Source organism: Lepus europaeus, chromosome 4 (assembly GCF_033115175.1).
Source record: "Lepus europaeus isolate LE1 chromosome 4, mLepTim1.pri, whole genome shotgun sequence".
Taxonomy (NCBI): domain Eukaryota; kingdom Metazoa; phylum Chordata; class Mammalia; order Lagomorpha; family Leporidae; genus Lepus; species Lepus europaeus.
The window spans coordinates 48,511,418-48,526,411 of NC_084830.1; the positions used below are offsets into that span (position 1 = coordinate 48,511,418).

At 39.9% G+C, this 14,994-nt stretch overlaps 1 protein-coding gene across 2 annotated transcripts in view; it reads left to right on the plus strand.

Moving 5' to 3' along the window:
• The window catches only part of VIRMA (vir like m6A methyltransferase associated), a 75,431-nt gene that overhangs the window by 33,378 nt on the left and 27,059 nt on the right, over window positions 1-14,994 (plus strand). For both annotated transcript variants that reach the window (XM_062188236.1, XM_062188237.1), the window contains exons 9-15: window positions 3,552-4,043; window positions 5,329-5,483; window positions 7,066-7,148; window positions 10,350-10,443; window positions 10,572-11,116; window positions 11,647-11,882; window positions 12,351-12,603. In XM_062188236.1, coding sequence (XP_062044220.1) covers window positions 3,552-4,043; window positions 5,329-5,483; window positions 7,066-7,148; window positions 10,350-10,443; window positions 10,572-11,116; window positions 11,647-11,882; window positions 12,351-12,603 — 1,858 coding nt within the window. The remainder of the gene's footprint in view (window positions 1-3,551; window positions 4,044-5,328; window positions 5,484-7,065; window positions 7,149-10,349; window positions 10,444-10,571; window positions 11,117-11,646; window positions 11,883-12,350; window positions 12,604-14,994) is intronic.

Here is a 14,994-nt window from a genome sequence, read left to right on the forward strand (position 1 = left end):
TCTTCAGCTCTGGTTATTCAAAGACTCAGGCAGGGGCATTTGTCTATCAACCCCTGGCTGCTTTGGCTGAAGCTTGTCTGCCACGAGCTTTTACTCCTGGAACTTCTGTGCTTCCCTCTGCGTGTGGTCTGGGTGCTCTTTAACGGCTTTGGAGAAAGAAGAAGCTTTAGAGGCCTAAAGTGAACCTTGAGTCTAGGTAGTAACAACCTGCACAGATTGTGGTGGAGAGATCAATGGATCAGTGATGGAAGCGTGAGGAGCAGTGAAATGGAAGTGGTGGGCAGAGTAGCCATTTGCATATAAGGACAGGAGATCATGTAATGAGTTTTGTAATCTAGATTACAATTGGGACTTTGAAAAAAGCTGTTCCTTGTGCCAGTAGTAGATGGAATGGGGATGAAGAGTCCCTGGGAAACGAGGATATGAAGACTGCCATTGTTCTAAACAACTTGGCTTAGAGGGAACCTAAGAAATGAGGCAGCAGCTAGGAGACACTGGGTCAAAAGGAAAAATTTTTTTTTTTAGGAATGGGGCAGGCTTAAGCATCTTTATTTTATTTATTTATTTATTTATTTTTTTGACAGGCAGAGTGGACAGTGAGAGAGAGAGAGACAGAGAGAAAGGTCTTCCTTTTTCTGTTGGTTCACTCTCCAATGGCTCTGTGGCCGGCACCCTATGGCCGGCGCACCGCACTGATCCGAAGCCAGGAGCCAGGTGCTTCTCCTGGTCTCCCATGTGGGTGCAGGGCCCAAGCACTTGGGCCATCCTCCACTGCCCTCCCGGGGCACAGCAGAGAGCTGGACTGGAAGAGGAGCAACTGGGACAGAATCTGGCGCTCCGACTGGGACTAGAACCCAGTGTGCCAGCGCCGCAGGTGGAGGATTAGCCTACTGAGCCGCGGCACCGGCCAGCATCTTTATTGTTTGTAAATAATGACTCATTTAAAAAGTTAGTGGAGTAACTAACTTTACTTTAAAGTTATAACCATGTAACATTAGTTAGTCCACTAACTAAAAAGTTAGTATAGGAGTAAGAAATCATAATTGCTAGAGCAATGATTGAGAGGAAGTGAGATCAAGAGTACACTATAGGAGATATGCCCTGGATAGGAGAAAGAAAACCTTGTTGAGTGTGCAAATATGGATAAGTTTGTAGTGTCGGAAACAGTAAAGGTATGGAGCTTCTTACTGATAACTCCGTTTTTAATAAAATAGGTGAAATCATGTGCTAAGAGTGACTGAAGATAGTGTAGGGAAAGAAGTAATGCCTTCACACAGTTGATGGGGAGAAACTGGTAATGACCTGCTTACTGATTGTTACATCCACCCACCCTCATGCCTGCCCTGTAATTGGAGGAAGTACTTCATCTAGTGAGATTAGAGGAAACAAAGGTCCTGGAATGCTGGCAAAGGAATTTGGACTCGATTGTATTAAAGCTGTTTCTCGTTTAGATTTGATAATGTGTCTTTTGTAAAATTGGGTGCTCTGGCATTAGGTGCCTTTATATTCATAGTCATATTGTTGAATTGGTCCCTTGATCATTTTCTCATGACTGTCTATAATTTTTGTCTTTTTTTTTTTTTTTTTAAGATTTATTTATTTATTTGAAAGGCAGAGTTACAGAGGCAGAGGTCCTCCATCTGCTGATTCACTCCCTAAATGGGCTTAATGGCCAGAGCTGGGCCTATCCAAAGCCAGGAGCCAGGAGCTTCTTCCGGGTCTCCCATGCGGGTGCAGGGGCCCAAGGACTTGGGCCACCTTCTGCTGCTTTCCCAGGCCATAGCAGAGAGCTGGATTGGAAGTAGAACAGCTGGGACTCAAACCGGCGCCCAAATGGGATGCTGGCACTGCAGGCGGCAGCTTTACCTGCTATGCCACAATGCTGGCCTCAGTTTTTATCTTTTTTTTTTTTTTAATGATTATATTTCCTTTATTGTAAAACATGAGTTTTTTAAAAAGATTTATTTATTTATTTAAAAGTCAGAGTTACACAGATAGAGGAGAGGGAGAGGGAAAGGAGAGAAGAGGAGGGAGAGGAAGAGGGAGAGAGAGAGAGGTGTTCCACTTGATGGTTCACTCCCCAATTGGCCCAAGAACTTGGGCCATCTTCCACTGCTTTCCTAGGCATAGCAGAGAGCTTGGATCAAAAGTGGAGCAGCCAGGACTCAAACCAACGCCCATATGGGATGCTGGCACTGCAGGTGGCGGCTTTACCCGCTTTGCCACAGTGCCGGCCCCCCAGTTTTTGCCTTAGTCTATTTTGTCTAAGTATAGGTTACTCTTGTTTTGCTTTTTTTTCTTTTTCCTTTTCCTTAAAAATTTGGTTAAGTTTCATTCTGAAAAATTTGGTCTTAGAAGAATTTAAACCTGGGAGGCCTTCTAGTAAGAAAGGATATCCATAAAATAAGGAAACTAATGCTCAAAGACATTGTATATAGCATTTGTGTATATTTTGGAGTGTTAAATAAATTGAGACTTTTCTCTCTAAAACTACATATACTACAGAATAATTCTTAGATTTGATAAGAGTGCTGTATGTGGTAATATTAACTATTCAGCTGCTAAAACCTGATCATTTCAAAGATTTTTTCCCCTAGAGATTCTAATTCAAATCTAATAAATCAGAATATAGTGTGTTTTTCTTTAGTGCATATGCTATATTTTTTCTGGATACACTGATTCACATACATAGGCCATCAATAGGGAAGGGACCATGATGAAAAAAGAGCATTTGATAAAGTGTCCTGAAAAGAAAGCCCAGAAATTGAAGGTCATAGTTAGCTCTGGAAAGAGAAACTTTGTCAAGTTATTTTTTGAACATACATTCAGTACTAGCTAGGAGACAGCCTCACAGAACCTTTTCTTGAATATATATATATATATATATATATATATATATTTAAATTTTTTTAAAAGATTTATTTTATTTATTTGAAAGACAGAGTTACAGAGAGAGGTAGAGACAGAGAGAGAGGTCTTCCATCCGCTGGTACACTCTCCAGACAGCCTCAATGGCTGGAACTGAGCCGATCCAAAGCCAGGAGCCAGGAACTTCCTCTGGGTCTCCCACATGGGTGTAGAGGGCCAAGGACTTGGGCCATCCTCCACTGCTTTCCCAGGCCACAGTAGAGAGCTGGATCAGAGGTGGAGCAGCTGGGTCTCGAACCGGTGCCCATATGGGATGCCGGTGCTTCAGGCCAGGGTGTTAACCCGCTGCGCCACAGCTCCGGCCCCTCTTTTTTTTTTTTTTAAGATTTATTTATTTGAAAAGCACAGTTACAGAGAGAGGGAGGGAGGGAGGGAGAGAGAGTTGGCTGAAATGGCTGGAGCTAGGCTGATAATTAAGCCAGAGGCCAGGAGCTTCATCCAGATCTCCCACATGGGTGCAGGAACCCAAGCACTTGGGCTATCTTCTGCTGCTTTCCCAGGCACCTTAGCAGGGAGCTGGATCAGAAGTGAAACAGCCAGGACCTGTCTCCTTTCTAGTGAATGTTAAGTATATGCAGAATGGGTTACACTGATTTGACATATGTCAATTGATTTCCCTGCAGGTATCTTCACAGCCATCATTTTTTGGAGTTGGTTACCTTGCTTCTGTCAATTCCAGTAACAAGTGCCCACCCTGGTGTATTGCAAGCTACAAAAGATGTTTTAAAGTTTCTTGCACAGTCACAAAAGGGTCTTCTTTTTTTTATGTCGGAATATGAAGCAACAAATTTGTTGATTCGAGCTCTCTGTCACCTTTATGATCAAGATGAAGAGGAAGGACTCCAGTCTGATGGTGTTATAGATGATGCATTTGCATTGTGGCTACAGGACTCAACACAGACATTACAGTGCATTACAGAACTGTTCAGCCATTTTCAGCGTTGTACAGCCAGTGAAGAAACTGACCATTCAGATCTCTTGGGAACCCTTCACAATCTTTATTTGATTACTTTTAATTCTGTGGGTCGTTCAGCTGTTGGCCATGTTTTCAGTCTTGAGAAAAATCTCCAAAGTCTTATTACACTAATGGAGTACTATTCCAAAGAAGCCTTAGGGTAATTTTCTGTTTACTCCTTAAAATATTATGGTAGAAAACTAGGTCACTAATGGGCTAGTTTCTTAAAAGAAGGGGTTGCCTTGAAAATAAAAACTATACTTATTTTTGACATAACACATAACTTGGTAATTAAGGAGTAGAATGACAGAAAACTCTAATGTATCAAATATAGCTGTAAAGCGATGAAATGGACCCTCAAGCAGCTTTTACCCCCCTAGTATTGACGAAGATTGCCTTTATAATACCCCTTCTGGTTTGAGTAGAGGGTGCCCTAAGGCACAGTAATAATATACCTTAAGAGTAGTCAGGACTCTTGTTGTCATGTGTCCTTGCCTTCTAAACCACTCGTGGTGCTCTGGTTTCAGAATTGCTTTGACTGGATGAGGGGAATTGAGAATGATAATAGTTTTGAAGAGCTTGCCCAGTAGGGCACAGGGTTTTAGTATATGAGAAGAGAGCCTCTTCCTGGCTCATGTTACACAAAGCAGTGGCATCCAGGTAACTGCCCTTACTGTGGGGAATTGGTATGACTCCTTGAGTGACAAATCTTTTTTGGGGGGAGGCCTATGAAAGGCAGACAGCTGTGGCTTCTGTTAAGATAGATGCCTAGCTCTATCTTAATGGTTTTGTAGAGGCAAATGATCATACTTGTTCTTGTTTATCCAGACTTTACAATTATTTTAAAGGAGACCAATGAAATATACTTCCTAGTCTTTGCTAATGAGGTGTGTATTGTTATTTATGGTTCTGCTGATCTTATTTCTAGTAGAGTTTTATTGTATTTTCCATTGTGAAATATATGCGTTTCTTTTTATATACTTTTTGTAGAGATTTACTTATTTATTTGAAAGGCAGAACAGTGAGAGAGATATCTTCCCATCTACTGGTTCACTGTCCAGATGCCTGCAAGAGCCAGAGCTGGACCAGACTGAAGTTGGGAACCTCAGACTCCATCTGGGTCTTCGATGGAGTGGTAGAGTAGTAGGGGGAACTAAGTACTTGAACCACCATCTGCCTCCCAGGGTGTTTCCATCCCAGGCACTCCAGTATTTGGTTTGGGTGTCCCAAACAGTGGCTTTACTTGCTGTACCACAATGCCTGCCCTTTTATATACTATTAAGTAGTGTTTTTAGGTGAACTGGATGTGAGCTATAAAATGTTTTCAGTTAAGTTATTCACCTTTCACTGTAAATTTCCTTGGTCTGTTTAAGTAGAAAAAAATGTTTAGAAGTGTTGAAAAATTCTTTTCATACCGAAAACTTAATGACCTTGTTTTGTTTCAGTGATTCCAAGTCTAAGAAGTCAGTAGCTTATAATTATGCATGCATACTTATTTTGGTGGTGGTTCAGTCTTCCAGTGATGTCCAAATGCTAGAACAACATGCAGCATCTCTCTTGAAGCTTTGTAAAGCAGATGAAAATAATGCTAAGCTGCAAGGTATGGTACCTGAACTTACTGTGGTAGGCATTTATGATACACAAAGGAAAGAACTTAAGAATATTTGTAATTAGTGCATTATCAGGTTTTGATAATATACCTACTATCCTGTTTTTAACTTCCTGAAAATTACCTTTTATGATGATATTTTGTGAAACTTTTAAACATTTTAATATATAAACAAAAAGGTATAAAAGTGCTCTTTTTTGGAAAGTCACAAAAATTGGTGTTTAGTTGAAGTTTGTGAACAAAGTGGAAGAGTTATTTTATTTTAAATTTTTTTAGTTAATTTATTTATTTGAAAGAGTTACAGGGAGGTAGAGGCAGAAGAGAGATCTTCCATCCACCGGATCACTCCCCAGATGGCTGCAATGGGCGGAGCTGGGCCAATCCAGAGCCAGGAGCCAAGAATTTCCTCTGGGTCTCCCATGTGGGTGCAGGGACTGAAGCATTTGGGCCATCCTTTACTGTTTTCCCAGGCCGTAGCAGAGAGCTGGATCGGGGCAGCTGGGACTTGAACCAGCGCCCATATGGGATGCTGGCACTGCAAGCGGTGGCTTTACCCGCTAAGTCACAATACTGGCCCCCTGGAAGTTATTTTAAAGACAGGCTCAAAAGTTTGATTTTGAGTATAGTTATCCCTGTGTGTCTGTTTTACTATCTGTGTTTTTCTAAAGACTATGTTATCTAAATACACTGTAGAGATCTATTTGTGCATTAATACATTTGTGCTGTCCTCAAAATTGGAAGATAAAGAATATTACTATGGGCCGGCGCCACGTCTCAATAGGCTAATCTTCCACCTGCGGCACTGGCACACCGGATTCTGTCCTGGTTGCCCCTCTTCCAGGCCAGCTCTCTGCTATGGCCTGGGAGTGCAGTGGAGGATGGCCCAAGTGCTTGGGCTCTGCACCCCATGGGAGACCAGGAGAAGCACCTGGCTCCTGCCTTCGGATCAGCGTGGTGCGCCGGCCGCAGTGCGCCAGCCGCGGCGGCCATCGGAGGGTGAACCAACGGCAAAGGAAGACCTTTCTCTCTCTCACTGTCCACTCTGCCTGTCAAAAAAAAAAAAAAAAAAGAATATTACTATGAATACTTTTTTTTTTTTTTAAAGATTTACTTATTTATTTGAAAGGCAGAGTTACAGAGAGAGGGAGAGAGAGAGAGAGAGAGAGGGAGAGAGAGGTCTTCATCTGCTGGTTCACTCTTCAAATGTCCACCAGCCGGGCCTAGGCCAGGCTAAAGCTGGGAGCCTGGAACTCAGTTTATGTCTTTCACGTGGGTGGCAGGGACCAAGTACTTAAGCCATTATTCTGCCATCCAGTTGCTTTTTAACAGGAGCTAGAATGGGAAGCCAAGCTGGGTTTCAAACCCATGCATTCGAACATTTCTTATTTTTGAAGCAATACTGTTTCATTTTAAAGCTTACTTATAGAAGTAGACACAATTCATCCTTTTATTGAAACTAAAGTTGTTGAAATCATTATAGATCTGGTAGTGTTTTTCTTTGGAGAGCTTTTACTTCTCTTGCTACAAAGGCTTTTATTTTTAAATACTATAAATTATTTCTTTTGTTTTTAAGAACTTGGCAAGTGGCTTGAACCTCTGAAAAACCTTAGATTTGAAATTAACTGCATCCCAAACCTAATTGAGTATGTTAAGCAGGTAAGCAAAACTTCAAAGAGCTTTGAGTCTTTGAAAGTATCTGGTAGAGTATAGTGATACTGCATTAAAGTAGGTGTGTAGATAATGCAGAAATTATGTATTCTTAATTGATATATTAGGCTTTTTAGCTTTGGATTGATATATAAATGTAAATGATTTCATGTGCAGGTGAACACACACGCATATAACTGTGTATACTGTATTTCCCTACCAGAACTTTGAGTTTTCCTCTGAAGTGGGAATAGTTTCACTTACCACTCTGATAGCATTTACAAAATGTTTTAGAGTTAAAATGTTAGGATAGTGTAACATACAATTTTCAGTTGAACTTTTATTAATGCAGTAGAATTTCACTCAAAATATTTAACTGAAAATTCCTTGACCAATTCTGAATTATTGAATGGTGGCTAGTTTTCTTTGTTAATTTGGGATGATTAAATCTTTAGTTGAAGTAACTCATAAAAGTTGAAATTAATAAAATCTATATAAATCATAGATTGTGGTAATATCACTTCATTGTTAGTTTTGTATTTTTTACAAAGATTTATTTATTTATTTGAAAGAGTTATGGAGATAGCAGGAGAGACAGAGAGCGATCCTCCATCTGCTGGTTCACTCTCCAGATGGCCACCGTGGCCAGGGCTGGGTCAGGCCAAAGCCAAATGCCAGAAGCTCTTTCTGGTCTCCCATGTGGGTAGCAGGGGCCCAGGTACTTGGGCATTCCTGTACTGCTTTTCCCAGGCCATTAGCAGGGAGCCCAGTCAGAAGTGGAGCAGCTGGGACTTGCACCTGCGCCCCTGTTGGATGCTGGTGCCACAGGTGGCAGCTTTACCTGGTATGCTACAACACCCGCTCCACTTGTTTTTTTTTTTTTTTTAAATGCTTCTTAATTAATCTATTGTGTAGAATAGAAGGGTAAAAGGTACTCCTGGATACATACAAAGTTTTAAGGGCAGAATGAACCTTGAATTATCTCTTCTTTCATGGAAGAAATAAGCCTGTATATGTGTGTTTGTGTCAGAGAGAAAAGGAATGGAAAAGAGAAACACAATGTCTAAGCCATCTTGATTTTAGAATTAGAGTTTATAATGTGTGTTTTAAAGTAATTTATGTATATTATTTATATTTGTTACTGTTCTAACCCAATAGCAAAGTGGTATTTAGGTTTCTCTACTTCAGATTTGTGTGCCTTGATTTCTCTACCTTGTTGTCTTTTTTTTTTTTTTTTTAGGAGTTATTTATTTATTTATTTGAAAGTCACAGTTACACAGGGAGAGAAGGAGAGGCAGAGAAAGAGAGGTCTTCTATCCACTGGTGTACTCCTCAGTTGGTCACGGTGGCTGGAACTGCACCAATCTGAAGCTAGGAGCCAGGAGCTTCTTCTTGGTCTCCCACGTGGGTGCAGGGGCCCAAGGACTTGGGCCATCTTCTACTGCTTTCCCAGGCCATAGCAGAGAGCTAGATTGGAAGTGGAGCAGCCAGGCTCGAACCAGCACCCATATGGGATGCTGGCAGTGGAAGCGGTGGCTTTGCCCGCTACGCCACAGCACCAACCCCCTTGTTATCTTTTTACTTTTCCTACAAATACTTTTACTTCCTGAGGTGTAGTCATAGTTTTGCTTTGTACCTCCAGTGACATCTAGTGCTTTTCATTATGTTGTTTGCTTTTTAAAGATTTATTTATGTATTTATTAGAGAGGCAGAGAGATAGAGAGAGAGAGGTCTTCATCCACTGATTTACTCCCCAGATGGCTGCAATGGTCACTTTCGGCCAGACCAAAATCAGAAGCTTCAACTATGTCTCCCATTTAGGTGTCGGGGCCCAAGCACTTGGGCCATTTCCCATTGCCCTTCCAGGCCATAGTAGAGAACTGGATCGGAAATGGAGCAGCTGAAACCCACATGGGATGCCAGCACTGCAGGCAGCAGCTTTACCCACTATGCCACAGTGCCAGCCCATTATATCATTTTTTATTGAGCCAGAGGTACAGTTAATGTCCTGTAGTAAGGACTGATATTGTGATACAATGGATTAAGCTTCTCTCTAGAACACTGGTATCCCAATTGGGTGCTGATTTGTGTCCTGGGAGCTCTACTTCTGATCCAGCTCCCTGTTTATGTGTCTGGGAAAGCTTTGGAGAATGGCCCAGATGCTTGGGCCCCTGCATCTTTGTGAGAGACATGGAAGAAGCTTGTGCCTCCTGGCCTCATCCCGACCCAGTCTCACCCTTGTGAGACTTTCTTGTGGTAACTTTCTCTCTCTTTGGCTCTCCTCTCTCTCTGTCTCTGTCTTTCCCCCTCTGTAACACTGCCTTTCAAATAAATAAATCTTTAAAAAATAAAATATAGACAGTTTCATGTGTTTCTGTAACTGTTCTTTGTTTTAATACTTTTTAAAATAAAAACATTTTTTCATTTTGAAAGACAGAGTTACAGAGAGAGAGGGAGAGCCAAAGAGAGAGATCTTCCATTTGTTATTTTACTCCCCAGATGGCTATGGCTGGGCCACGTTGATGCCATGAGCCAGGAGCTTCATCCTGGTCTTCCAGTGGGTGCAGAAGCCCAAGCACCTGTGCTGTCCTCTGCTGCTTCCCCAGGTCATTAGCAGGGAACTGGATCAGAAGTGGAAAAGTGGGAACTCAAACTGGCACCCATATGGGATGCCAGAGTCATAGGTAGCGACTTCACTAGCTACACCAAAAAGCTGGCCCTTGTTTTAGTACTTTTTAAATGTTACTTACATGCTGCAGTTAACTTTAAAAAAAAAAATGTTTATTTTTATTTACTTGAAAGGCAGAGTGGGCAAAGGAGAGAGAGAGGTCTTTTTATCTGTTGGTTTACTCCCCAAATGGTCAGGACACCTGGATGGCAGTGGGGCCATTTTCTGCTGCTTTCCCAGGTGCATTAGCAGAGAGCTGGGTCAGAAGCTGAGCAGCCGAAACTTGAACCCACATTCTGATATGGGATGATGGTGTTGCAGTAATGTGGTATCACATATAGAACAATGTATGTCAGAGATCAAATGATCTTGAGAAACCTTTTTAGCTCTAGAGACTTAGTTATATTTTAAATGTACTTAATAAATATAGAATGTCGTATGTAATTAGCTTAAAGCTCATATTTTTTAAGTAATGCATTGTTTGGAATTTTCTTTGATGGATATTGTCAAATTAAACTTTGTGCTCATTTTTATTTTTAAAGAATATTGATAACTTGATGACTCCAGAAGGAGTTGGCCTTACCACTGCCTTACGTGTTCTCTGTAATGTGGCTTGTCCACCACCTCCCGTAGAAGGTAATATGACCACTCTACTTTAAGAACTACTATTTAAACCTAGATAAGTATCATTTATTAAATAGTCGAAATTCTGAATCATTAACATATAAGTAATTAATTTTTCCCCCCTCTTATCCTATATAAAGGTCAACAGAAAGACCTGAAATGGAATCTTGCAGTTATTCAGCTCTTTTCTGCAGAAGGAATGGACACCTTTATTCGGGTTCTGCAAAAATTGAATAGTATTCTGACTCAGCCTTGGAGGCTCCATGTCAACATGGGCACTACTCTTCACAGAGTTACTACTATTTCAATGGCTCGCTGCACACTCACTCTTCTTAAAACAATGTTAACAGAACTCCTGAGAGGTGGATCCTTTGAGTTTAAGGACATGCGTGTTCCCTCAGCACTTGTTACTTTACACATGCTCCTGTGCTCTATCCCCCTCTCAGGTCGTTTGGATAGTGATGAACAGAAAATTCAGAATGATATCATTGATATTTTACTGACTTTTACACAAGGAGTTAATGAAAAACTCACTATCTCTGAAGAGACACTGGCCAATAATACTTGGTCTTTAATGTTAAAAGAAGTTCTTTCTTCAATCTTGAAAGTTCCTGAAGGATTTTTTTCTGGACTCATACTTCTTTCAGAGCTGCTGCCTCTTCCATTGCCCATGCAAACAACTCAGGTATCACTTCCATATAACATGCATCTTATAAATGACTGCGGTAATACTTTTTTAAGAGCCAGTGGTTTTGTTAAAAAACAAAAACCCTCATCCTCCTCTTCCAGAAAAGACATAAAAATAACTGGATGAAGGTGAGATAAAACTGAAGCTAGTTGGTCATTGATGAAATATGGGGGTAACATTTTACACAAATTTTTATGTTAAAATGAGTTTTGTGCTGTTATGTATAATTGTATTCACGTATTTCTGTTACTTCAAATCCTTTTTCCCCCTATTTACCGTGTGTTAGATGTGCCAGTAACTAGGTTGCTCCACCAGTGGACTCTGCTCAACTGACTGCTGATCTGACAACATTAAGATATTTTTAGACTCATTGAATTCAAGCAAATGTTTAATTATATGATAGAAAATCAGATGTTAAAAGCATGTAGAAATGATACTCTTTTTACAACAGTTCTCCCTGAACAGCTTTTGTGACTATAAATAAATATTAAAAGTCTATGTACACACACATTATACTTTTTTAACAGGTTATTGAGCCACATGATATATCAGTGGCACTCAACACCCGAAAATTGTGGAGCATGCACCTTCATGTTCAAGCAAAGTTGCTCCAAGAAATAGTTCGCTCTTTCTCTGGCACAACTTGCCAACCCATTCAACATATGTTACGGCGTATTTGTGTTCAATTGTGTGACCTTGCCTCACCAACTGCACTTCTGATTATGAGAACTGTGTTGGATTTGATTGTAGAAGACTTGCAAAGGTATTTTCATTTTGCATTAAAACATTTTCTTCAGGTTATTCTTGACACATAAACTTTTTTGGAATTTAGAATTTGGAAACTAGGATTTAAAATGCCCAGATAATATGTATTCATATAAATACACACATTTACATATATGTATGTATGAATTTTTGTAGATTTATTTTAATTAGGAAGATTCACCTCATCATTTTACATACAAGATACCTTGAAGTCTTTTGAGTGTTTGAAAGGTGAAGTACAAAGAAGCTTTGAATTTATTGAAAACCTGAATTTATAAAATTTTATAATAATTATAAAATTCCAGGGAAGTTGTCATTATATTCAAGGAATGAATATATCTGTATACTTTAGTGGTTTGTAAATCTTATTTGAAATGCATTAAGCTGGTATATATTGAATAATAAGTATTAAACAATGCCTTAAAGTCCAGAACTTTGTTTACTAAATGTGTTGATTTTATTTCAGCACTTCAGAAGATAAAGAAAAACAGTATACTAGCCAAACCACCAGGTTGCTTGCTCTTCTTGATGCTCTGGCTTCACACAAAGCTTGTAAATTAGCTATTTTGCATCTAATTAATGGAACTATTAAAGGTGATGAAAGATATGCAGAGATTTTCCAAGATCTTTTAGCTTTGGTTCGGTCTCCTGGAGACAGTGTTATTCGCCAGCAGTGTGTCGAATACATCACATCCATTTTGCAATCTCTCTGTGACCAGGTATTTATAGTTATTTTATGAAATCTGTGTGTGTTTGTGTTTTCAAGCTTCTCTGATGTAAATCTTAGCAATGAACAAAGAATTCTCCCTTGTGTTTTATTCCTTCTGCTTTTGTTTAAGGAGATAAATTTGACTAGTGAAGGAATAGTAAAATAGTTTGGTGCTTTATTTCATTTTTTCTTTTAAAAAATTTATTTATTTATTTGAAAGTCAGCAACAGTGGCTGGGGCTGGGCTGGGCCGGAGCCAGGGGCCAGGTGCCAGGTGCCAGGTGCTTCTTCCAGGTCTCCCATGTGGGGTGCCCAAACACTTGAACCATCTTCCACTGCTTTTCCCAGGACATTAGCAGGGAGATGGATCAGAAGTGGAACAACTGGGACTTGAACTGGCACCCATGTGGAATGCCAGTGTTGTGGGTGGCAGGTTTACCCACTTCACCATGACCCTGGCCCCATATTGCTTTATTTCTTTGGGTTAGTGTTTCACAGGTTTTTCTGTAAAGTTTTTTTCCTCATTATGATATCGGGTATTTGCTTTATCTGCCACTGCTTCTGTATTTTTTTCAGGTTGGTTATGTCTACTATTTTCATTTTCCTTCCAGTAATATCTTATACCAAGTCATTCAAATTTTATAACCTTGTGATTGATTGAATTAATATCACACTCTCCTGTTAACTTTATGTTCTCTACAGTTTTAGTGTATTTTAGATTACTCTGCACATAGTTTGTTGGTTAACAGTATTGTTTCCTGCTGTCTGTGTTATTGAATTCCAGATTCATGAGTTAATGAGAATTTTAAAGCCCATTGTGGTTGGAATCTTTGAAGATTTCTATATCTTGTGGCACTTTAGTGTATCAACGTGCTCCTGCTGACTGGTTATCAGATATAATTTTTCCAGGCAAAAAATATATTTTATTATATTTTATATTATATATTATATATAATTTTTTAAAACTTTTACTTAGTAAATATAAATTTCCAAAGTACAACTTTTGGATTATAGCAGCTTTTTCCTCCCATAATCTCCCTCCCACTCGCAACCATCCCATCTCCCACTCCCTCTCCCATCCCATTCACGTCAAGATTCATTTTCAATTATCTATATATACAGAAGATCAATTTAGTAAATACTAAGTAAAGATTTCAACAGTTTGAACCCACACAGAAATAAAGTGTGAAGTACTGTTTGAGAACTAGTTATACCATTAATTCACATAGTACAACATATTAAGGACGGAGATCCTGCATGGGGAGTAAGTGTACAGTGACTCCTGTTGTTGACTTAACAATTGACACTCTTATTTATGATGTCGGTAATCACCCGACTGTGGAGGCTATGGAAGCCTCTTGAGTTTGCCACCTCCGATCTTATTTAGCCATAGTCAAAGTGGAAGTTCTCTCCTCCCTTCAGAGCAAGGATCTCACAGAGATCTTTAATTTAGGTTTTTTTTTTTTTTTTTTTTTTTTGCCACAGTGTCTTGGTTTTTCCATGCCTGGGACACTCTCGTGGGCTTTTTAGCCAGAACCGAATGCCTTAAAGGCTGATTCTGAGGCCAGAGTGCTGTTTAGGACATCTGCCATTCTTTGAGTCTGCTGTGTATCCTGCTTCCCATGTTGGATTGTTCTCTCCTTTTTAATTCTATCAGTTATTATTAGCAGACACTAGTCTTGCTTATGTGATCCCTTTGACACTTAATCCTATCATTATGATCAATTATGAACTGAAACTGATCACTTTGACTAGTGAGATCACATTGGTACATGCCACCTTGATGGGATTGAATTGGAATCCCCTGGCATGTTTCTGACTCTACCATAAGGGTAAGTCCGATTGAGCCGAACTGTACATCTCCTCCCTCTCTTATTCCCACTCTTATATTTAACAGGGATCACTTTTCAATTAAATTTAAACACCTAAGAATAATTGTGTGTTAATTAAAGAGTCTACTTTATTCCTTTTAGTATTTTTATTTGTTCTATTATAAATAATTTTTCTCTCTTTTTTTAAAAAAAAAATTCATTATTTGAAAGTCAGAGTTACAGAGAGAACCATTTGCTGGTTCACTCCCCAAATGGTCCCAGTAGCCAGGCCTTGGCCAGGCTGAAGCTAGGAGCCAGGAGTTTCATCTGGGTCTCCCACATGGGTGCAGGGGCCATGTACTTGGGCCATTGGCACATTAGCAGGGAGCTAGATTAAAAGTGGAGCATCCAAGATTAGAGCCAGCACCCATATGGGATACTAGCACTGCAGATGGCGCTTAACCTTTAAAGAGCAGAGCAACATAGAGTAGAGGGAGAATATCTTGTATCTATTGTTTCCCTTCCCAACATGTGCTACAGCAAAATTTGGGCCAGGCAGAAGAAGCCAACTCTTACGCTGGTCTCCCACAT